Raw genomic sequence first — 23498 nt, 5'->3', positions numbered from 1 at the left:
TTGAGTATGAACAGAAATGAATGAATCTAACTAATTTAAATGAATAACAAAACTTCACGGAAAATTGACACAATAAGGAATAACCCTCAAATTCTTATTTTATGCCTTGGGTTGCTTTTCTGTGCAAGATAAGTACTGCACCACTTGGCTACATCCTTAGCCCTCTAAATTCTTGAATATACATTCGCTGTACAACTTCTATATTTAAAAACTTGTGAGTAAATATTGAACTGGAGGCAAGAGTTTTTTGTTTTGTTTTCAAACCACATAATGTACATTCCTGCATTGTGGAAATAAATTAATAGGTATCAGATAAAGAGAGCTAGGATTCAATCAGAGATACAAGTATGTAAAGGAGAATTCTAGAATTAATGTAGTGTGTTCAAATGGAATTAGTGCTATCATTCTGAATGTTTACTATATCTTGTTTTATTTTTAATCTACCTAAATAATGTAGCAAAATAAGAATGTGATAGCTTATATGTTGCATGTGTGCATACAAAAGCATAACAACTATGGAAAAACTTGAGCACCAAAATAAATACTATTATTCCTTGATATTCATGAGGGCTTAGTTCTGAGACTCCCAAGGATAACAAAATCCCTGTATGTTCCAGTCCGCTGTATGAAATGCTGTGTAGCATTTGTGTATGATTGACACATCCTCCTGTGCCTTTTAAGGAATCTGTGATTATAATACAATGTAATGTAAATGCTATATAAAGTTGCAATACTAAATAAAATATGAATATATATGCCAGTAGTAATATAAATGATTAGTCAATAAAGGGTGTGGAGTAAAAGTTTGCCCTTGAAATAGACAACTGAAACATAGTAAAGGAATTACAAAATTAACAAAGTCTCAAAAACAAAACAAAACAAAACCAGATTAACAAAGCCTTACTTGGCAATCACAATAGTGATTGATTTAGGCAAGAGTAGAAATAGATGTTAAAAGTACAAAGTAGGTTTCATGAGAAACGGGGTATTTTTATACTTTGAAAATCCTTATTAGGTAAAAGGGAAAACAGTAACTTTCCATCTCAGAAATTTGTCAGGTGATCAAAGTTCATATCACAAATGGCATCAAGTGCCTCCAGATGGGAGTCCCTGAGCAAGAGTACACATCTTATGTTCCTGCCCAAATATATAACCTGTATCTAAACAAGAAAAAACATAGTGAAGCTGAATTGAGGGACATTTATAAAGTAAATCGCCTGTACTCTTAAAAATGTCAAGTTCATGAAAGATAAGGACTGAAGAACTTTCCTGGATTGAAGAAAACTAAAAAAAATGACAGGTACAGCACTCACAAATCAATAGCATTGTTGTACACAAACAACAAACTTATTGAGAGAGAAATTAGGGAAAACACCATTCGCAATGCCATCATTAACAAATGAAATACTTAAGTACCTAAAAAAGGAGGTAAAAGATTTGTACATTGAAATTTACAGTACTTTGCAGTATCAATGAAGATTTGAGAAAATGGAAAGTTAATCCTTACTCATGGATAGGGAAAACCAACGTTGTGAAAATGATCATGCTCCTCAAACTGTTATACAGCTTTAATACAATTCCGATCATAATACTATTAGGAGCCCTCACAGAATTGGAGAAAACATTCTTAAAATTCATCTGGTACCAGAGGAGACCTAAAATAGGAAAGGCAGTCCTCAGCAACAAAGATAAGGAAGGAGGTATCATGATACTTGACATGAAATTATACTACAAACTTACTATTAAAAAAATCAGCATAGTACCAGGGGAAAAAAAAAAAACCATGAAAAACAAAAAACCAGACCTGAGCTTTAATAGATCAGAATAAAAGATGCAGGCAAAACTATACATACACTCAGCCACCTTATCTTTGACAAAGTGGCCAAACAGATTCACTGGAAAGAATGGTAGCCCCTTTAATAAATGGTGCTGGAAAAACTGGCTCTTTACATGCCTAAAATTAGACTCATGTCTATCACTGGGCCCTAAACTAAAGTCAAAGTGGATCAAAAGTCTAACTTCTAAAACAAACACTAAACCTGCTGGAAGACAAAACGTTGAGAACATGGATAGGCAGCAAGTTCATGAACAAAAACCAAATAGCATGGAAAGTACTTCAGAGACAAATGGGATCTCATCTTATTACAAAGTTTTTACACTTCAAAAGAAATCACCAACAGAGTGAAAAGAAAACCTATGAATAGGGAAAAAATTTTAGCCAACTGTCCCTTAGGCAAAGGACTTCTATCTAGAACATATAAAGAATTGAAAAACAGGCCCCTTGAATGCAAAGACCCACTACAAAAGTGGGCATCTGAGATGAATACACACTTCTTAAGATGAAGAAATACAAATGGCAAATAAATTTATGAAAAAATGTTCAACATCACTGGTCATTTGAGAAATGCAAATTAAAATAACACTGAGGTTGTGTCTCGCACCAGAAAGAATGGCTATCATCAAGGAAGGAACTAAAAACAAATGCTGACGAGGCTGTGGGGAAAAAGGAACCCTTCTCCACTGTTGTATGGAGTGTAGACTGGTGCAACCACTGTGGAAATCACTTTGAAAGTTCCTCACAAAACTAGTCAACCCCTTGACTACAACAAAGAAGAGTCATCAAGGAAGGTGTCCCCCCTGACTTCTTTCAGGGTTGCTCTGTTGCTTCCCCACTGGTGTGCTGCACTTTCTTCACTGAGTCTTTTCCTGTACTTTCCATTACAGTAGAGTTGTCTTGTATCTCCTTGATTCACAAATGCAGCATCTGCAACACCTGAGAACTTGTTAGAAATGCAAATTCTCAGGTGCTCTCCCAAAATTCTGAAATACACACACTGTAGCACTCTGTTTAACAAGTCCTTTAGTTTATTCCAGTATATACTAGCATTTGAAGATCTCAACCCTGCACAAAGCCCTTACTCTGAGCAAAGATGCTCTTTTGTGATCTCTTTCCTTGCTTGCTCTTTTGCAGGCCTGTTCCCCATCCACACAGACACACCCTGTCCATATCCTGTCACCCATAAATACGCTGAGCCCTTTCCCACACTGACTGCCACCTGGTGAACACTTCCTCCATAAGGCCTTCCAGAGCCTCACTGCTTTGCCTGGAACAGCCGGAGAGAGACGTTTTGCTTGTCAGCACTGTCTTCACTTCTCTCCTAGGTCCCTCATAGTAGGGAACATTATCCTTGTAGATCATCCTGAACCCGCTTTAGTAGAGACTGTTGGCTATCCTAGTAGTCAGTCAGATTGAGTGACTTCTTAGTACCTGTTTTTCTGGTCTTTGTGACACCATAATTTATGTTTAGAAGTAAAGGAGTTTTTCTTCACTGTGAACAGTTTTGATGAATTATAAATCAGGGAGGATGGTTTTGTAAGGCACAGATTCTCCCTTCCACATGGCAATAATCTTATCTTGACAGCATTTCATGTGAAGTTAACTCTAGTCAGAAAAGAAATCTTACTAGGTTTTAATTAAAAACACAAGGTATTTTCTCCCTTGCCTCCTACTTCCTTTTTTAATCTTTTTCCTCTCCTTTGCTTTTTTCCTTCTTCATCTAATGTGTTCTCCCTTAACCTCTCTCTTCTCTTTATCATACTTTTCACATTTAAAATGTTTTGGTCATAGCTAATCCCTATGGAGAGAAACTCTGCAGAGCAGGATATTGATTACCAAATATGGTGTTGCTGCTAAAGATGTTGGAGGAATGTGGCTTGTATTCTAAGCCTCCAGCCTCTGTATAAGCTGCCAAACAAATTAGGTCATTTTAACTTGGGAGCTTTTTTTTTTTCCTTTTAATAAGGATGTTGGAACTTTGATTTGGAACATCATGTTGATATTATTTTAGCTCAAACAACAGGGGTATGAAGAAAGTGGGGAGGAGTTGGGAGATTCAATTCAGCATATTTTAGGATACAAGCCACCAACCCATGTTGTATAAGAGGCAAGTACATTGCACAGAGTCTCAGTTGATTCTGCAACACCAGTGATCAAGCTGAGACATAGAATTCAGATGTTCAGTCTCATTATCTAAGGCTCAAAGTTCCAGAGAACCACAGACATGTCCTAAAATGTTCCCCATACCCCAGCCGCCTGCAGTGAGTTCCTTATATTGTCATGAGCCTAAGTTTAAGAGTGTCCTTCCAGGGAGATTGGTGAATAGCACTGTTGGGAGGATGGCCTAAAATCGACTACAAGCTGCTGCCCTGCATGTTCGATGGGCATGGTGTGAACGAATCCTTCCTCAGCATACCTTTGTTTGGTAGAACTGAGGACAGAGCCTAGGGCCTCATGTTAGGCAAGCACTTTGCCACTGAGCCACATCCCCTGTCCTACAGCAAATCATTGTGTCACAGCCAGAGACCATGCTTTTCTCCCAGCAAACACCACAGCTGTTCAGTTCCATATTTGGAAATAGTTATTCTGTTGAGATAGTAATTTTGATAAGGTAAACTCTGCTTAATTGGAAACTGGTATAAGCAAATGCTGCTTCAAAGCAAATAAAGCTTTGTTTCTTTTCTTATATATATATTTTTTTGGGGGGGGGGAGACAGTAGTACTGATGTTTCCCAAATTGAAAGAATAACCAAAAAATCCCAAAACCAATTTTTAAAAAGTTCTGTGCTTCCTAAAACTGATTCTTCCTTTTCACTTCAAATAGAGGATCCCCTACCCCATGCTCCAGACTGGTAACCTCAATTGTTTTTTCTAAAAAAAAATTAATATCTTAGGCTCGAAGAGATTCTGCCCATGCCAGTAATCTCTGAGTCAGGGCTCTGTGACTTACGTTATACCTTTCTCAGGACCTCTCCTATAATCCACCTTTTCCTCCTGTAGCTGTTACCCTCTGGTAGCAGGCTCTTCCTTGCATATTTGTACTTGAACCTGTGAATCATAATTGTCCCATCTGGTCTACACAATAAGAGTCTTTTACCTACTGCTTGAGGAAATTGTTTTTTCCTTCTCTCTCTCTGTCTCTTTTTTTTTTGTTGGTATTAGAAATTGAACTCTTGAACTTGTGCTTTGCCACGCAAGTCCTGTTCCACTCAGTTATATTCCAAACCTCTTTTCCTTTTTACAATTGAGAAGAAAAGAGTTTGGGGATTAGTAGAACCACACATGTACATCCAGAACACTATATAGAACACCTGTATACTTAGGATACTCACTTTGAAGACACAAACATAGGACTTTGGGTGCATCTATGCACTGTTCTGGCATTTCTGACACTTGGCGGGGTGCAGAATTCATGGCACTGAATGTAGTTTTCACTGGTTCCTAGTTATGATTAGTAACAAAGAAATTTTTGATTAGCTAGGTTCCAAAATAGAATTTGCTTGCCCTAAATCTTGTTTGTAGTTGTTGTGATTTATCAAATGTTATTTTTTTTAAGGTGAGCTATAGTAATAGGGACAAGGGTAGTTAATATTACTATCCTTTCATTGGTCTGTGTAATCCTTTGGCCATGTGGAATGTAAGCCAATTGTAATAAAAGTAGGACTGTATAATGTCAAGCCATTCATACTTTATATAAATCTATTAAACTAGAATCAAAAGATATTAATTATGTTAGAAATCATGGGAGCATTTACTTTCTCTTCGGGGTGTTCTGTTTTGTTTTGTTTTGAGACAATGTCTCGCTCTGTAGTTCAGGCTGACTTTGTACTCACCTTGTAGTCCAAGCAGGCCCTTGAATGCTCACTTATCCTCCTGCCTCAGGCTCCCCAGCGCTGGGATTACAGGCATGTGCCACCATGCCTGGCCAATGTCTGTCTTCCAAGTAAACTTATTTGTATTACCTTTGTCAAACTCTGTGTTAGAAGGAAATGGAGTTCTTTTTTTCCATTTATAGGTAGGAAAACTAAACGCATTGAAGAATTGTGCTATTTATAGCACTGGAAACCAGACCTCTCCGGATTTTAGATGTCAGACTTCAGTGTTAAACAGTATTTCCTTCTGTTTGTCAATAATCATATTTTTCATTTGCATTAATAGCAATCAGTTTTTAAATGTGGCAGGAATTTGCTATTTCAATTTTAGAACTTGAAAGTTTTTCTCCAAGAAGAAAATGGATCAGTGAAAAATTCATGTAACTCAGTTTTTTAATGGAGTAAGCTAAATGTTCCTGACTTTGTGGGCACACTGTGTTGTGGGATTTTGTATATTCTAAGTAAATAGTGAGAATGAGAACACTTACTGACCTTTTTTCCTGATAGGCCAGGGTTTACTGGAGTGTTTATTTTGTCACCATTCCGGTTTGACTCTAAGGAAATGAAAACATCTTCCATTTGTTCTTTATTTCCAAAGGGCATCCGCTTCGATCCTGAAATTCCGCAAACACTACGACTAGAGTTTGCTAAGGCAAACACGAAGATGGCCAAGAACAAACTAGTAGGGACTCCAAATCCCAGTACTCCTCTGCCCAACACTGTACCTCAGTTCATTGCCAGAGAGCCATGTAAGTCGATCTACTTTTAGTTTTAGGGGGGAAGATGTGTGCATTCGAAATTACACCATGGGGTACAGAGTGGGCTGATCTCATTTTCCAGTTCTGTGAAGAGATTAAGGTCCAAATTTGAAGAATGGCAGTTATGATAGTGATTCACTGTTCATCTTGAACAGAACTGTAACATAAAATTTCCTTTGATATGCTATGAATTTCTTCAGTATGTGATAATTTGCCATAGTGAGGTACTCTGATTTGCCTTGAGATTTGTGTACATCTTTTATTTGCCCATTCTTGGACACAGAGTTGGTCCATACCATTCTGTTTATTCTGTGTGTTGAAGTACATCAGTTTTGTGTCTTTGGAAAAAAAGTAAGTTATCAGAAGTTAAAGAAGCTGATTTTAGGAAATGGGTGATTTTATTCTTCAGAACAGCTTAACTGTAACTTGAAGTGGAATAGTATAGACACAGAAAGGATTTATGCATTGCAACAATCAGTTTATAAAACTAATTCCAATGCAATTTTAAGGAAATCTGGGAAGTCCTGTTGTGAATTATTTGGGTTAGGACATTGGTGAATTGCTAAATGATTCTTTTACCCCACGTTAATGAGCTTATTCGGTTAAATGTCTAGAATATAATTCTTGCCTTTGATTGAATAACTATAAAAAGATTACCTTAATTTTCTTTTTCAAGCTAATCAGTGGCAGAAATGAAGCATGAGACAGGCTCTAATTTTTCTTTCTATCACAGATTCATGTGTGATTTAATATGGCAGGGCACTGATGGATGTCCAAGTTATTTGCCTTTTTGGAGTTGTCTTTATTCCATTCTTCTTGATTTCCAATCACCTGATCGTGGTCTTCCTGGTTTTCCTGACACTATGCTTCAGCTCTTTTTACTACAGTTGAAAAGCACATGGCTTCTTATTCCCTCTATGTCATGTGCTAGTCAGGTTTAATTCAGGTCATGGTGGAGGTTATGGTCTCTCATGAGGGGACTGGGGCTGATCAGTAGAAACTAATAGATGAGCTTGGCTCTTGGTATGTACTTGCATGAAGTTTTCTACGAAGGCAGAAAGTCATAACAGAAAATTATTTTGTTTTTCTGCATGCGCGGGAAATGTGAAACTTTGGTTTGAGAAAGAAATCTAAACAAGAGTTCATCTCATAGTGTAAGCGCATTGCAGGAGTATATAGGACAAGATTAATTCTTTATCCTATGGCATTAGTTGAGTGCTTTGTATATTGTATATATTTAGTAAATATTGCAATACTGGTAGAGTGAAATAAATTGAGGTTTAGATTTGGCTTTTTGTAGAATTTTAGATGCATTTGTATGCCTCTTTATTTGTATTTGAAATTTCTTTTGATACTGCATCAGAAAAACGGTAGTTCTGGAATGTTGCTTTTTTTCGGTGAAAATTGCCTCAGACCTCAGATTCAGTTAAAAGATTTATTCAGGGATGGATTGTTGGCACATGCCTGTAATCCCAGCCCTTGAAAGGCTAAGGCAGAGGGACCTCCACAATGTCGAAGCCAGCCAGAGCTGCGTAGGAAACCCTATCTCCAAAGAAAGAAAGGAAGAGATTTATTCAGACAGGAAATGTAATGCTGGTAACAGTTTCAACTTTAATCTTTCATTATTTTGAATGCTTTTCTTTTCAGAAATTGAGCTTTTTTTCCCCCTCTTGCCTGAATCTGTTACAAAACCCTATGAAACAGGTAGGTAGGGATAGTCAGTTTACCGCAGGATTTACAAAAGCCACAGAGAAGAACAAACTGACCATTCCAGAGCTCCTGAAATTACAGGAAAAGACAAAGACAAACCTCGGCTCCCTTCCCTTCTCTGTGAACAGAACAACTCAGAAGCAATCAGATAGTTTCCACGGCAAGGTCAAAGCCTGTCCAGCTGTCATAGCAAAACAAAATCTGAAGTTTTTTGGGTCCTATCTTTTTTTAAAAATTAGAATAACCAGTAGTGTATTTGTGAGAAAAGAAAACTGTAGCATGATTTTCTTTTACGATAGCACTGTACAGGAGGAATGCTTTAACTGATGATAATGTCAATCTGAGTTAGAATGGAGTTGTTTTCAGGTGTCCTCATCATAAGAAACTGTAGCACTATTTTGTATTTGAAGTAATGGAGACATGGGGAAATCTAGTAACTTCATTGGGGTTATAGTAAGTAAGTATTGTGAGCTAAAATTGCTTTGCCCAGAATTTATAAGTTCAAATCCCAACTCCTAGTACCTCAAAATAACTGTATCTGGTAGTTTTGTAAAGAGGTGGTTAAGCTAAAATGAAGCCTTTAGGGTAGGGACCACATCCAATATGACTATGGCACTTACAAGCCTAAAATGAGCCACCAGGTAAATTTGACACAGGGAAAAGACTCTTTTGTGAATACCAGAGAGTGCAGCCAACTGAAGCCAGGACAGAGGCCTTTGGAGAAACAAATCTGTGGATACCTTGAACTTGGCTGTGATGGTGTTTCTTGTTACAGCATATTGAACAAGCTAATGTATCAGGTGATAGAGCCCACATTTAAGTTCTAGTAACAGTTACTTTGGTGTGGTTGACTCATTTTTCTGAGTCTCAGCTGTACCTCCATAGGATCATGAGGGTTAGAGTCCCTATTTTAAGTGTAAGTTAGAAACCCACCACCTAGGCAGTGACCCTGACCATTAAGTCAGGTAGCATTGATTAAATTGGGACAAATGGGGAAGCAAGCATGTAGCAAGCATGCATGCTTAAAGAGCAGTGACAGGCCTGGAGATTTAGCTCATTGGCATCAGCACCTGCCTTGCAAGTGTGCCGTCTTGAGTTTGATCTCTGGTACAAAAAAAAATTAAAGAGCAGTGACTCTTAATTGCAGGGAGTTGGGATGATGACTTCTTCCACAGGGTGACAGAGACCTATTTACAGTATCAGTCCTTAGAATATGAGTGCATTTGTTTGACCTTTTGTCTTGAGGTCTGACCCATAGCAGAAGGTGTCTGTTTTTCCATGGTTGCAAGATACCTGGTCTTTTGCACTGGCTCCTTTGAGGGCCCAGCCCTGTCTGACTGCCTATAATATTTCTGTTTTAACTCAGCAGCCTGTAACAATAGTGCATTTAAAGGAGGAGGCAGTCATATCTTCATAGAGCCTTTAACTCAAGTTAAATAGATGGTCTCCTTTCATTTCTCCATTTTGAATTCGGGTTTTGAACTTGTTGTGTATTTTAGACTGTCCTCAAATTTGCAGTGATCTTCCTGCTTCAGCCTCCCATGTCCTGGAAATCAAGGCTTTCAATTCAGTTTTTATGGCGTAAACACTGAAAGACTCGCAGACTTTTGTAGTAACCTAGTTTTATATATTCCAACTCCAGGGCTTGTGATTCTCGTTTAGAACTTAGCTCTGTATTTATAACTGTTCTTTGGTTTATTCTGGTACACAAGGTTTAACAGTCTTTAATAGATAAAGGAACTAAAAGTTAGATTCTTCTTCTTGCCCATATTTGCCCTGTGTCCCTACGCTTTCTCTACCCCATTCCAACCAAAAAGCTTGCTATGTTACAGTGGTGCACCTACATACCTGGTCAGAGCAGAACCCCTTGGAGAATAATCAGACCACTTCCTTGTTTGCCTGCCACGCCCCTGGAATTTCCCATTTATCCTGTACTGACCTGGGCTTTGTTGAATTGAGTTCTCAGTTTGTTGTCTGAAAAAATCTGTGAACATTTAGAATGTTAAAGTACCTTGAGCAGATACCCTCACAGGAGCCAACACCCAGCCAATAAGAAATCTGAACCTTCACCCCTAGAGTTGTCCAGAGCCCTGTCCAAAGTTTCCTGTGCCCATGAAGCAGAGTGAGGTAGATTTTCCAGGGCACACAGCATACTGCATGCTAATCAAAAGGGTGCAGATACCTTACTGTTCGTGCCTGCTGCCACCGCCCAGGAGTTCATCCTTTTAGGCAGTGTTGTTTAGAAATGCAGCTACACGGCCTGAGGGAACTAATCCAGCTGAACAGTGGGAAGGAAGGCAAGGGAAGGACCCAGGCTGGAGGTGTTCTGTGAGGGTGAGGGAAAGAATTGTTAATCTGGAAATCACCATCCTTAGGTTTTTACTTACTTACTTATTTATTATTTTGTACTGGGATCAAACTCCCAGCCTCACCCTTGCCAGGCAGGCGCTTATGCCACTGAGCTAAACTCTCAGCTCTTGCGTTTTTATGTAATGTGAATAGTTGTTATTCTTATAAAATTTCTGAGTGCTTCTGCTTTTCGTTTGGCCTTTAGAGTGTATGTTTGTTTATTTTAGGTTTCAGGTTTTTGGGGGTTTAATTTGAGACAAGGTTTCTCTGAATCATTCACGATGACCTTGAACTCACTGTGGCCTCAGACCTCAAATTTGTAGCAGTCCTCCTGCCTCAGCCTTCTGAGTGCTGGGATTATAGCTATGCACTATCACACCCAGTTTTTAAATGCTGCTTAGAGGAAAACTTTTTATCCAGTTCAGTAGTCTAGCCTTCTTCTTCTAGTATTTAAGGTTTTGGTATACTTCATTCTTTCTGGATTGTTACTTCAGAAATGATTACTTTTAATTATTTTAGGTCAATAAATGAAGGTACCATCAGCAAAAATGAAGGTTTTTGACTTGTTTGCTTTATATCTGGAGGGTACACAAATAATTTCCCTAAAAGGAATTTAAAATCACTCAGATGTGAGGTACAAATGAGCATGGGTGGGAAGGTACAGTCGTACAGCACTGTTTTACAGAGTTTAGGATTCTACAACCTGACGTGGCCTCAGTCCTGGAGACAGTGTGGAAGGGAAATAAGTAGTCACAGATGTGTGATCAAGTAGATAGTGTGGCTGGGTGTTTCCTCTTTTTACAGTCCTAAAAGGCAAGAAAAATTTCACACATTGAACAGATTGACAAAATTGCGTTTGTAAAGCCTAGGTTTAAGAGACTTGGTTCTGCAGTGTTTTTGAAAATAAAACTTACGTGGAAACAAGTGTTATTATTCAGATATAAAATGTCCCCCACAGAAGTCTCATGTACTTGCAGGGTGACTGGATCATGAGGATGCTATACTCATCTGCGAATGTGCTATTAGGAAGTGAGGCCTGACCAGAGGAACGTGGCCTAGAAGGATGTATTCTTATCTTCCCTTCCTCCTTCCCTTTCTCCCTGCTTTCTTTTTTTTTTTTTTTTTCTCCTTTTCTCCCCACTTTCCTCCTTTTTTCTCCACCTGGCCATCACAACAGGAACAATTCTCCAACCATGGACTGAACCCACTGACACTGTATGTCAAAGTAAACCTCTGCTCTTAACTTGTGGTGCTGAGTATTTTGTTCCAGCAAGAGATCTAACACAAGAATATTAGGTCTGCTATTAAGGGAAAAAAAACTTCCAAGTCTTTTAAAATAACTTACCAGAGGACAGAGGTGTGACAATCATGAGTATGATCCAGGTCTCTCCCAACTTCAGATATTAGTCAAATCTTTTTTTTTCTTCTTCCTTGAACCCGCTCCTGAGACTTAAAACTTTATCACTCCTTTGTAAAATGATCATGCTGGATCCATTTTATAGCAATAAAAGCAAACCATACATGAAATTTAAAGGGTTAAAAGTATGTATCTCTGTACCCTTGAAATAATCACAGCGTTGTTCCATAATCTTCTATATTAATTTCCAGACATTTACATGAATTACGTATAAAATACAGACTGTAACAGGATGTCTTTGGCTTATAAATCCATGCTATTATTACATTATTTGTTACTTACCTTGTGAACACTTACTGTCTAAGATTATTCCCCAAAGCAGTAGTAAAAGGGATCTGAGCCTAGTGAGATCCTTAGATCCCAATTTCAGGGTGTTTTTCTAGAGTTATTATCTTTTCTCTTTGAGGTAGTCCCTCAGTAGGGACTTTCTCTTAGTATTCTGTCCTTCTGTTGGACCACATTTGAAGCCGATTCCCACATGGATTGCTCATAGGGATATCCTCATGATTCCCATTTTGTGTAGTTAGACTTTATAATGATTGAATAGCCTGCTGAGCATTCTTCATACCCTTTCCTCATCCTACGTCACCCACGTCTGTGGACCTGATTGTCATACAGGAGTAGGACTCATTCCAAGAGGCAGGACACTTCCTTGTACTTTCAATAATGTGTAAGAGCATCAGTTGCCAAGGTCCTGGATACTCCATGAAATGAAAAATAAAACTACCGGAAACAAGGACAGCAGAATACTCTTTAAACAACTGAAACCTGATGTTTATTACCATGTATATCCAAGACTGTGAAGTGCAAGGGCCATTTCAGAATCCAAAGTACCACATATAAGGTATCTATGTTAAAATTAGTCCTCCTCTAATTTTGCTTAATGTCTTAATTTTTAATAATTTAACAATAATACACTGTTTTAGTGATTGATCTGGTATGATTGATTTTCAAATATAGGTGTTTTGGTTACATTTCTCTTGTTGCTGGGGCAAAAAACCTGACACCAAAAATGAAGGAAGGAAAGGTTTATTTAGCTCACTGTTTGTGGAGGTTTCAGTCCACAATCAGCTAGCTGGCTCTAAGGCAGAGTGGTGTCGTACTGGGCAACACTTCAAGGCAGCAACCAGCAAAACCACCCAGAGTAAAAGTGGGCAAGAGCAAGCCTCTTTTCTTCCCTTATATCATATGCAGGGCTGGGGTAGCATTCACAAAATCCTTTCTACTCTCCTCTTGCACTGGCTCAGGATATTTTACAATGTAAGGATCCTGGCTTTCTGCTGAGTCTTTTAGTTAAACTCCTAAACTTCTCAAGTGTATCAACCATAGCAATAATTATATCTTGTTTTATGTGGAAGGTAAATTATTATAGCTCAATATCAGCTAATCTATTCTAGGTAGTTTACATTATAATTTAATAGATCGCCTATGTTTGATTAGCAGTGCCTAATATTTTGCCTTAAATATCTTTTTTTCAAAAGATTAACTCACCCTGCTCTGAACACAGTCCTTAATTTAGGAACTTGTAATTCGTTGAAAATGGAAAAAGTTTTTTGTAATACAAATAACTTCCTACCTGTTTTGTCAGTGCAAATTATATATTACCACTTTCGAGAAATTAAACCATCAAGAAATAATTTATTTAAATAATCTACGGGACAGGGAGTATGGCACATCAGCACGGTACCTGCCTAGCAAAGTACAAGGTCCTGAGTTTGATTCCTGGTAACAAAAAAACAAAAACAAAACCAGCAGACACAGGTAGCATTAGATTAATTATTTTAAGGTCTGTGTATGCTGTTCAGTATTGCTCATTTCTTTGTTACTGTTTAATGCAGTCCTATCTCTTCCCTTTGTTCCTTTCTACCAATGCATGTATTGGCAAATAGTTGCTTTTCCTTGTGCTCTCGCTCAGGACTGAGCAGGCTGGACTGTGTTTCCGACCCCGCAGTGGTGGGGAATCTGTGGCACCCATAGAACAGCAGGCTATTTGTATCACTGTAAGCTCTGTCACTGTTTTTCTCTTTCAGTGTATGAGTTGTTTTTTTTAAACTAAAACTTTGGTATTCAGGTTTAATTGCAGTGTTGGCATTTTGCAATAAATAAGCAGGTTTTGGGTTGCAATCTGGATGCTTGATTTCCAAAAGGTTTTCCACCACTTCCCCGAACCATTCATAAGAACAGTTCACATTTTTCACTAGCTAGTGACTGAACTACTTGTGCCTTTACTTATGTTAAAATGCTAGCACTGAAATTACCAATAGTCATTATTTTTCAATAGTTTAAACCAATTTTTAACCGAGTGTCATTGATGAACAAGTAGAAATTTCACAGTCTGAGATCTTCAAATCATTTTATGATTCAGTATGACACTGAGACACACACATGAAGCTCTTTTGTCATTTTTTAAATTGTGAGGTGAACTTGCTACTTTTTTTCTACCACTTGAAACGAACTGGTTACTCAGACATGGATATTTTGCACACCTTGTCTCAAATGTGAGATGATCCTGTGACTTCATGGAAAATAATAGACAATATTTGTTACTAACAATAGAATTCAAGCTTGAAAACAAAAGACCTTATCTACACAAAGTTTCCCACCAATTGGTATTTATAGATTGCTTTTTAAATTGCATAATGAAATGAATTAATATTCGAAGATCCACATAACTCAGTCAACCAGTGTTACAAAAATTAATACATGACTAAAATTCATTTAACATATAAATGGGACAGTGGATTTTTAATGTAAAAGAACCCAAAAAGCTCACCAATGTAGTTTCAGATTCCAGCTTACAACAAATATTTAAGGACTATTTCTTGTCAAGTTTTGGTGTAATATCAAAGAAAAATACCATAGTTACACTTAAACAGTATCCTCAGCTTAATCAACTCTCTGCATGAGTCTGTGAAGCAATAATTTTTTCCCTAAACTACATTTAAAGCAATATATTGAAATAGATACAACCAGAAAAAGGCATGAAATATTAAAGTTTTGCCAAAATGTGGAACTAGAGTTTTTCTTTTTGTTGTGCAATATGTAGTTTTTCAGTAAAATATCCTGTTTACTTTAATATGCAATTGCCTTGCTTTTTCTATGAATTAATAGAAAGTTCTAAAATTAAATCATTTTGGGCTGGGGATTTAGCTCAGTGGCATAAGCACCTGCCTTACAAGCACGTAGTCATGAGTTCAATCCCCAGTCCCAATTAAAAAAAATAAAATTAAATCATTTTAATATGGTAAATATCAACTGATACCATATACATCTTCTTAGAAGGGTCCCAGGATATAGCTCAGTGGCACAGCTGCTGCCTAGCAAGTGCATGATCATGAGTTCAATTGCCAGTCCCCAGGGCCCCTGCCCTCCCCTCCAGATTTCTTTGGAATGCTTGATAGTTTACAAGTTTACAGGTATTCAGTAGCCAAAATCTAAAAACCTTTAGCCTTAAACATGTAAAGTTAACCATTTTTTAATAAAGGATTTTATTTAAAGAGAAAAAGCAAAACAAAAAAAAGGGTAGAAGTAATACAGAATTTCAAAAGAAAAGATAGTAAGAAATCAATAGTTGATAGATTCAACTATTCAAATGTGAGGACCCAAACATCTTATCTTAGAAGTCACTGTTCAAGTTACAAAATTAAAGCATACAAAGTGGACATTTAAACAGTGAAACTGCAAACAATTCTATTCAATGATCCAACAAAAACTTAGTAATACGGTTATCTGTTTTACACACTTAAACATACATGCAGTTAAATCCTTTTTTTCCCTCTTTTTTATAATAACAATTACACATGTTAGGTTTTATTACTCCTACACTTCTTATTACTTTGTTTGAAGAGAATAAAACCAAATGTGACAAAGCAAAATGGAGTCAGTTAAAACAATAGACCTAGTATATGATGTAAAAACAAAATACAAGGTGATCAACAATGGCTACTATAATGCCTCTTGCTACCTTCAGAAGAATTGCCTATATCTTAAAGAGAGTAAGATTAAACTTACCAAAATAGAACAAAACAGATCATAAGGAAACAGTACCATTTTGTTTTTAGTAGAATAATCAATAAAATCTACTGTTAGATCTGGAGCAGGTGATGAAGTTTGGCAGTAGTAGAGCCCGATTGAATGGAAACAGTGCTTTTTCTTCCTGGGACTGGGGTCCTGCAAGCTTTCTGCCCTTTAGAGGTGCCCTACTATAACTGCTTGCAGAGGAGTCATATAACGTATCATTTATGCACTCTTAGCCTCGTGTTAGGAAAGAATGGTTCCAGACATTGTAGCTTTAAAAAATGCTTAATTCTCCTCATCCATGGCACCAGTTCCAGTACCAATAATAATTTAAGCTTATTTTATGATACTGGGAAGTTAATCAAAAAATATGTTTTCAAAACTACAAGGTTAGTCATTTTAAGAAGTTTTAAAGATAAATATATCCAATTTTCTTCATATTCACTGATTTTTTTTTACCCCATGACACACCTATTGTTACTTGTCTTAATCCATATATTTTTAAAAATTGGTGCAGAAAAATTGTTCACCACTGAGAGAGGTATTTTAACATTGGAGCAACTAGGTATGCAGGTAAAAATACACAGATACTTACGCCATCTGCTTTTGTTTTCAGCTTTAGCCCCCCCTGGTTCTCATATCACTGCATGTTTAGCTGATCTGTAACAATGAATGCTGTGTAATTAAGGCTCAAGATGGGCAGCTGCAGGGGTTGCTTGGAGAGCAAAGTAAGTGGAACATCGTGTAATCATAGACCCGAGTCCCCAGTCATCCTCCTCATTCTTAATTTATAGCTTCTGGGTTCTTAGCTATACGAAAAAAATGAGGGAAGAACTAGCATCTGTCTTGAACAGTATAGGTTCATGAATGGCTGAAGATGGAGAGTGCCCATTTCTTAAATCTTTCAGAAGGTCAAAGAGATCAAGCTGGTCAAACTTTTAACAGCTCTGTTCAGGGAAGGTACGGTGAGTTCCTGTTCTGATTTTCTCACTTGAGTTTAGCAAACATTTAAGGAGAGGTGAGAGATTAAAATACTGAATAACCACAGTTCTTAAGTTTACACTGGAGCAAAATAGGCCCATGAGAATTTTCAGTATAAGGCAGAGTAAGTGCTAAACTGAAGTTAGAGATGATACTCTGCAGATAGTAAGGTTGATAAATACAGAAAAAAAAAAACCAGGAAATGGTATCCCACAGATCTTTGAACCTTTTAGCTGAAGATGAGAAAGATCTCATCAAGCAGAGAATGAGTATCTCAGGGCTAAAGGAAAAACAAATGTGAGGACCCAAACTGAAGATAAAGGGAAGGAAGAGGTCACAGAAGAGCTAATCAGGTAATGTGAAAGAACTGCTCAAAAGGAAAAGGAAGTGACCGCACTGGGCATGGAGATCATGTGGATCTAGGAGCCATCTCTGTACCAGTGAAAGCTTTTTATTCTCATCCTCACGCTGTTTTAGTTGTCTCAAAGACCCATATATGGTATAAGAAAATCATAGGTAAGGTGGAGTGTTTTGATTTTGCTTCTTGTTTTGATTTTATTATGTTACAGATTCTGTAGGTCAGAATTCAGAGCCAAGTTCCCTAGGGCTTCTACTCATGGTCTCACAAAGATATGATGTTAGATTGTGCTTTCATGTGATGGTCTTCCAGGCATACAGGATTGTAGAACATTTTAGGGCCTGGAGGTTGAAGGCAGTTGGCTAGGAATGCTGTTTTTTTACATTCTAACTCATGAAAGTTGTGTAGGACAAAATGTGTCCATTTGTCCATGGACAAATGAGCACAGAAAGTTAACTAGAATGCTGATTTCTCCCCTGCCCCACCCACTCCTGACGAGCAAGATATTTTTCAGTATTGCCTCCCTGTTTTGCCTTACCCAGAAACCTGAATTTAGCTGGAAAGAAAAACCGTCATTAAAAAAAATCTACCTTGTGACTTTGACAGAGGAAGATTGGATGTGTTTATATAACAGACATTGTTGGTGAAAACATTTCCTGGCTAAATTACATCTCCGTCAGCTTGGGACCCTGTATCACCAAATGTGTCTTCCTGGCAGTTTTACACAAGAAAGCTGTTTTCACATCCAAGATGCTTGGTATCTCCATAGCTTTTGACTCACTTGTGCTGGGGAGATAGTTCACTGATCTCTCCCTCTCATGTTTGCAAACATGCCAAAATATAGAGATTAGTGTATTAAATGTTGAAATCTACCATTCATATTTTTATTGGGTTTTGGAACAATTTGTTTAAAATTACTTCTTGCATTTAGCAATGTATTACTCTTAAATATTGCACTATGTTGCCCTTCAGTCTCTCTTAATTTAGAGCAGTCCACCTTCATCTGATCTTCCTATTTTGAAAAAAGTGTTGGGATCTGTCGGGAAAGGGTCTACCCCTGGATTTAGTGCGTTTTCTCCCTTTTGTTATCTTTTCTTTCTTCCTGTGTCTCCTCTGCTGATTCTAAAATCTAAATGCTTGAAGTGGTTGGCTCAGTTGAGTCTCACCATTTTAGACAAGAATACATCACTGTTGGTACTGTGTGTGGCATCCATCCCATAATGAAGTGACTGGCTTTGGAGTTATTCCATGTTGGGTGATGCCAGTGTCCCTATCAGCATCATTTTTAATGATTTCATTTATTGGTCTTTTCCTTATCACTTCATTAAAAGTTGAAACATAATTTTTTGATTTTGTTGTTTTCCTTTGTAGAATCACGTTAAGTTCTTTCTCTTTCTCATGACCTTTCAGCTTGAGATTGGTGCCTGATTGTCTCCTCTGGTGATCACTGTGGAGAATGGGGGTGCTTTCAACTTTTTTCTGTCTCTGTCCCTGTTTTTGAGGGTCATTATGTGACTTTATATAATTCCTCACAGTCCTAAGTGTGGAAGAAAGAGGTTGCGTTTTTTTCCATGAAAGAAATAATATGCTCAATGAGCTGAATTTTGAAGTTTCCTTCTCACAGGGCAGGAACGAACTCTTCTGCCTGTGGTCCAAGACTGGTGTGGTGCCTTTGCTTCCTCAAGTACACAAGATGATCTGTCATTGTTTGGGTGTCATTGTTTGCATTTCTTTGATTCTCTATCTAAAACAACTCCTTGTTCCACAGGAAAGGTCATGTGTATACCTATAACTGAGGGTAGGATTTTTACCAAAGAAATAGACTGTTACTGTTATTTTGACTAAGATTCTTTAACTAGAAACTGCAGCAGACCACTGGGACTACCAGTGATTATATATGATTTGTTATTTTGTTGTAAATTTTGAGGTTATGCCGGCAGAAGAGAAATGATAAATAATTCTGTGTGTCTAGTAATTTCCCTCAATTAAACTAAAGTAAAAGGAGAAAGGAGGGACATGTAACAGCCACAGTAGTCATCAAAGAGAAATGAAATTTATCTTGTAAGAAGAGTGTCTTTGCATGTAAAATCAACATAAAATGGACTGAGCAATGATATTGACTAGACACTTTAAAATAAGCTTAGAGACAGAAAGTTAAATATTTAGATTAGCAAAATGTTAGCTTTAGCAGTGTGCCATTGATGGAATATTCCTGGAACGTATTTTCCTTGTGGCTTCTTTATAGTACCAGACTGATCCCTGGAATGAATAGAGAGAGGAAGACACTCGTTAGAGGGATGGGGTTATTTGACATTTTTCCTTTTCTTACAAGACCTTTCCTTGTTTCTTAACATTATTGAGTGTTTGGTGGCTTCCTAAAATCAAGACAATATGGATATGTTTGGGTCCACTGGCTTTTTCATTATTTAGCTATGAAAGTAGATTTAAGTTTGTAAACAAGTATAATTCCAGGTCCAAAGATGGAAATTCAGTAGGTACTTGATATGGAAATATTCCTTATTATCCTTTTCTAAGTGAGGTAATTATGATAGAAGTTATTTTAGATTCCTTCTGTAATCATAATTTGTCCTGTTGTAATGTATTTTACTTAGTATTCAAATGACACGGTTTTCCTTAGTAAGTCTGAATAATACTGCATTTTACGAATAAGCTGCATTTTGGCTAGCCGTCTTTCAGTAGACACTGAGGTTGCACCCATGTCTTAATTACTGTATCTAATGTTATAATGAGCATGGGAGTGCAGCTCTGGCCTCTGAAGCCTGGTTTTAATTCCTTGTCCTTAAAGTTTTGTTAGATGTTATATATTTTTACCACACAAGAAACTCCCAACCCTATAATAATACAGAGTAGGGACACAGGAACATGTTGGTCAAAAGACAGCATCTTTAAACAGAAAGAATAAGTTGAAGAGCTCTGTTGTACAGTATGGTGACTGTAGTTAATAAGTTATGTATATTTTGAAGTTGGTAAAGGAATATTTTAAGCATTCTTATTACAAAAGGATAAGTATTTAAAGTAGTACATGTACTGATTATAACTGTCCCGTCGTGTCTTCACTTTAAAATACCATCAAAGTTTTGTTTCCCAAATTAAAAATAAAAGAATATAAGGGAATTTGGCAGAGGAAGTGGTGGAAGATTGCATTAGGCAGCTTTTTGTTGATAAGCCCAAATGCTCAATATGTGCAACTTTAAGAAAAAGGTTCATTTTATTTTGTTTTACTTTATTCATTTATTTTTGGTCTTTTTGAGACAGGGTTTTGCTACGCAGTTCAGGATGGCCTTGAGTTCACTTTGTAACCAAGCCCAGTCTCAAACTTGCCACAATCCTGCCTCAGCCTCCTGTGTGTTGGGATTACAGGCGTTCACCACGCCTGGCTGAAAAAGGTTTATTTTAGCTCACAGTTTCAAATATTTCAGTCTGTCGTCTACTTGCAGAAACATTTGAAAAGGGCATGGCAGAGAAAGTCACTTGCCTCATGTCAGCCAAGAAACAGAGAGAACAAGAGAATCAGGGGAAAGGACCTGAGAAGAGACACACCCCTCAAGGGCATACCCTGTGACTGCCTTTCTCCCGCTGGCCCACCTCTCAGCAGTCCATTCAGCTGTGAACTCATCAGTGGACTAACTGTTGATGAAATTACCATTTCCATGATCCAGTCAACTCTCTAGCTTCCCTTCTGAATATGTTGTATTGAGGGTAACCCCTTTATTCATGCGTCTTTTGGGAGTACTTTGTGTTTATATAGATACGTATTGATTGTGATATGGGGGTTTATGGATGTGTAATAGTTCTAGGGTATAATTGTCTCTCATCTGTAGTTTGATTTCTGTAGTTTCAGTTACCACAATTACTTGTGTGAAAACATGGAATGGAAATTACAGAAGTAATTTGTAAATTTTAAGTTGTGCAGTGTTGTGAGTGATGAAATGAAATCTTGTGTTGTCCCACCTGAGACATAAACCATACCTTTGTCCAGTGTATCCATGCTGTGTATCCTGCCTTTCATTAGTCACTTGGTGTACCTATCTTAGTGTGTGACTCTCAGGTAATGTTTCAGTGCGTGTGCTACACTATTTGCTTTATTCATCTGTGTCACATAGGCATAGATTATCTTACATCATAACAAGAACCGTATGTGCAACACAGGAAAATACTTTGAGGGAGACTACTCATATTACTTATATACAGTATATTGTTATGATTGTTCTATTCTATTATTGCTTATCTCTTACTCTGCCTAATTTAAATTAAATTTTACCATAGGTACATATGTAGGTGAGAAAACAATATAAAAAGGGCTTTGTACTCTCCATGATTTTAAATAGCCACTGGGTGTTTTGGAATGTGTTCCTTTCAAGAATAGGGTGTACAATAATCCTACTTGCAAGTATCCAAGAAGATGGACAAGAGAATTCGTAAGTCTTGTCTTGCCCTTATTATTTCTATTTTGTGCTTGGGATATAGCTCAGTGGCTCAATTCCTGCCTGGTAAGCATGAGGGCCTGAGTTTAATTCCCGGTACAAAAAAAAAAAAATTACTATTTATATGCCCATGGAGATAGCTTATTTTTAATTTAAAAGTGTTACTGAAATAAAATTCACATACTATGTAAGTCACCTAAAGTGTGCAATTGATTGATTTTCAATATCTTCACAAAAGCTAGCTATGGTGGCACATGTGTATAATCCCAGCACTCGGGAGGTTGAGTCAAACCTGAGCCATCTTGAACATGCATTGAACATACATTGAGGCCCAGTCTCAAAAAAGAAACAGGTGGTATAGTCATAGGTTTGTGCAGCCATCTTCAAACTAATTTTACTTTTTTTTTGTTACAGAAACTTTCAAACATAAGAGAAAACCAGAGAGAGGTTTTTTGACTTTAGGTGTTTCAATCAAGATCTAAATTTATAACTTTTTATTTGGTTGGTATCATAAAACTTGTAGCATAATCTGTATATTCCTTCTTATTCTTCAGCTTTCCCCTTTGCTGTTTATTTGTTGAGGGATCCAGATTATCCTATTATTTCCTATAGCATGAACATTTGTTTCTTCTTACTGTATTAGTTAGCATATTCTTATTTCTGTATTGTCTACAAGTTAGTTATAAACGTGATAGATTCAGATAAGGTTTTTTTTACATTTCTTAGTTAAAACTTTTATATTGGTAATGCATACTTCTATTTGATATCCAGGTTTAAGTAATTGCTCATTCCTTTATTTGTATAGTTTTTTGATTGCTTCATATTTTTCCAAGTAAAAATTTATGTATATGCCCATTAATACTGTATAAAGAATATACCAACTTACATATTCACAGACTCAAAGTGTTTTTTGTTTTAAATTGGTTTTGTCTTTCTACTTGTATACATGAGACATGGGGCTTTAAGAGATTTGTGGTTTCCCCCAACGGTCACACAGCTCTTCAGTACAATATCTAAAATTCAAATACACTGGTTTTGGGTCAGTCTTGGCAGTCCCACCCAGCATACCCTCAGGTAATTGCTGGGATCCATGGGACTATTCCAAGTTTCACCCGTCTCATTTAAACATAATACCATTTTTTTCTAGCACCTTTCTCTACACATTGGATATATATGTGAAGAAATTTAATCTAGATGAATTTGACAAGCTTTGTTATTGTTATTCCAAAACCATTTTGTTACGTAGCAAATATTTCCCAACTTGTTCTTTTCCAAAAAAAGCAATTTAATTTCATTTCTGTCAAATAGTTACTGGCAAATGACAGTATGTTAATGTAGTTAAATTTAGCAATTTAGCCTACCACTCCTAGTTTAGATCCAAAAAGATATTTAGAAGTCTAAAATACTATATATTGGCCTCTCTCAAGACCTAGACTCTGGTATCAACAAATGCCAAAAGAAATACGCAAACAGAAAACTGTGATTCTTTTTAAATTGTTAAAATCGTATAGTCATTTTTCCACTTGACCCTTTTCTTTCATAAAAACAATCTATAGTAATCTTGTATATCTGTTTTTCTTCCCCACATCTCCTCTGTTCCATTTTTGAAGTGCTATTTGATATGGCAAACAGATGTAAATGATATCTTTTCAAAGATCACCAACTTCCTCTCTGAAGTTATCTAACATTCTGGAGCCATAAAACAAACCATCACATGAAAGTGTGAGACTATATTTGAGAAACTTTAAGTGCCT

At 37.0% G+C, this 23498-nt stretch overlaps 1 protein-coding gene across 8 annotated transcripts in view; it reads left to right on the top strand.

Moving 5' to 3' along the window:
• The window catches only part of Rbpms (RNA binding protein, mRNA processing factor), a 166710-nt gene that overhangs the window by 99934 nt on the left and 43278 nt on the right, over positions 1–23498 (top strand). For all 8 annotated transcript variants that reach the window (XR_010042523.1, XR_001199488.3, XR_010042521.1 and 5 more), the window contains exon 5: positions 6308–6458. Coding sequence is in view for 3 of the 8 variants with exons in the window: in XM_063234556.1 (XP_063090626.1) it covers positions 6308–6458 (151 nt within the window). In the remaining 5 variants the exon portion in view is untranslated. The remainder of the gene's footprint in view (positions 1–6307; positions 6459–23498) is intronic.

Source organism: Cavia porcellus, unplaced genomic scaffold (genome assembly GCF_034190915.1).
Source record: "Cavia porcellus strain 051 isolate PalLab524CR breed Dunkin Hartley unplaced genomic scaffold, mCavPor4.1 scaffold_24, whole genome shotgun sequence".
Lineage (NCBI taxonomy): Eukaryota > Metazoa > Chordata > Mammalia > Rodentia > Caviidae > Cavia > Cavia porcellus.
This window is presented reverse-complemented; position numbering and strand designations above follow the sequence as displayed.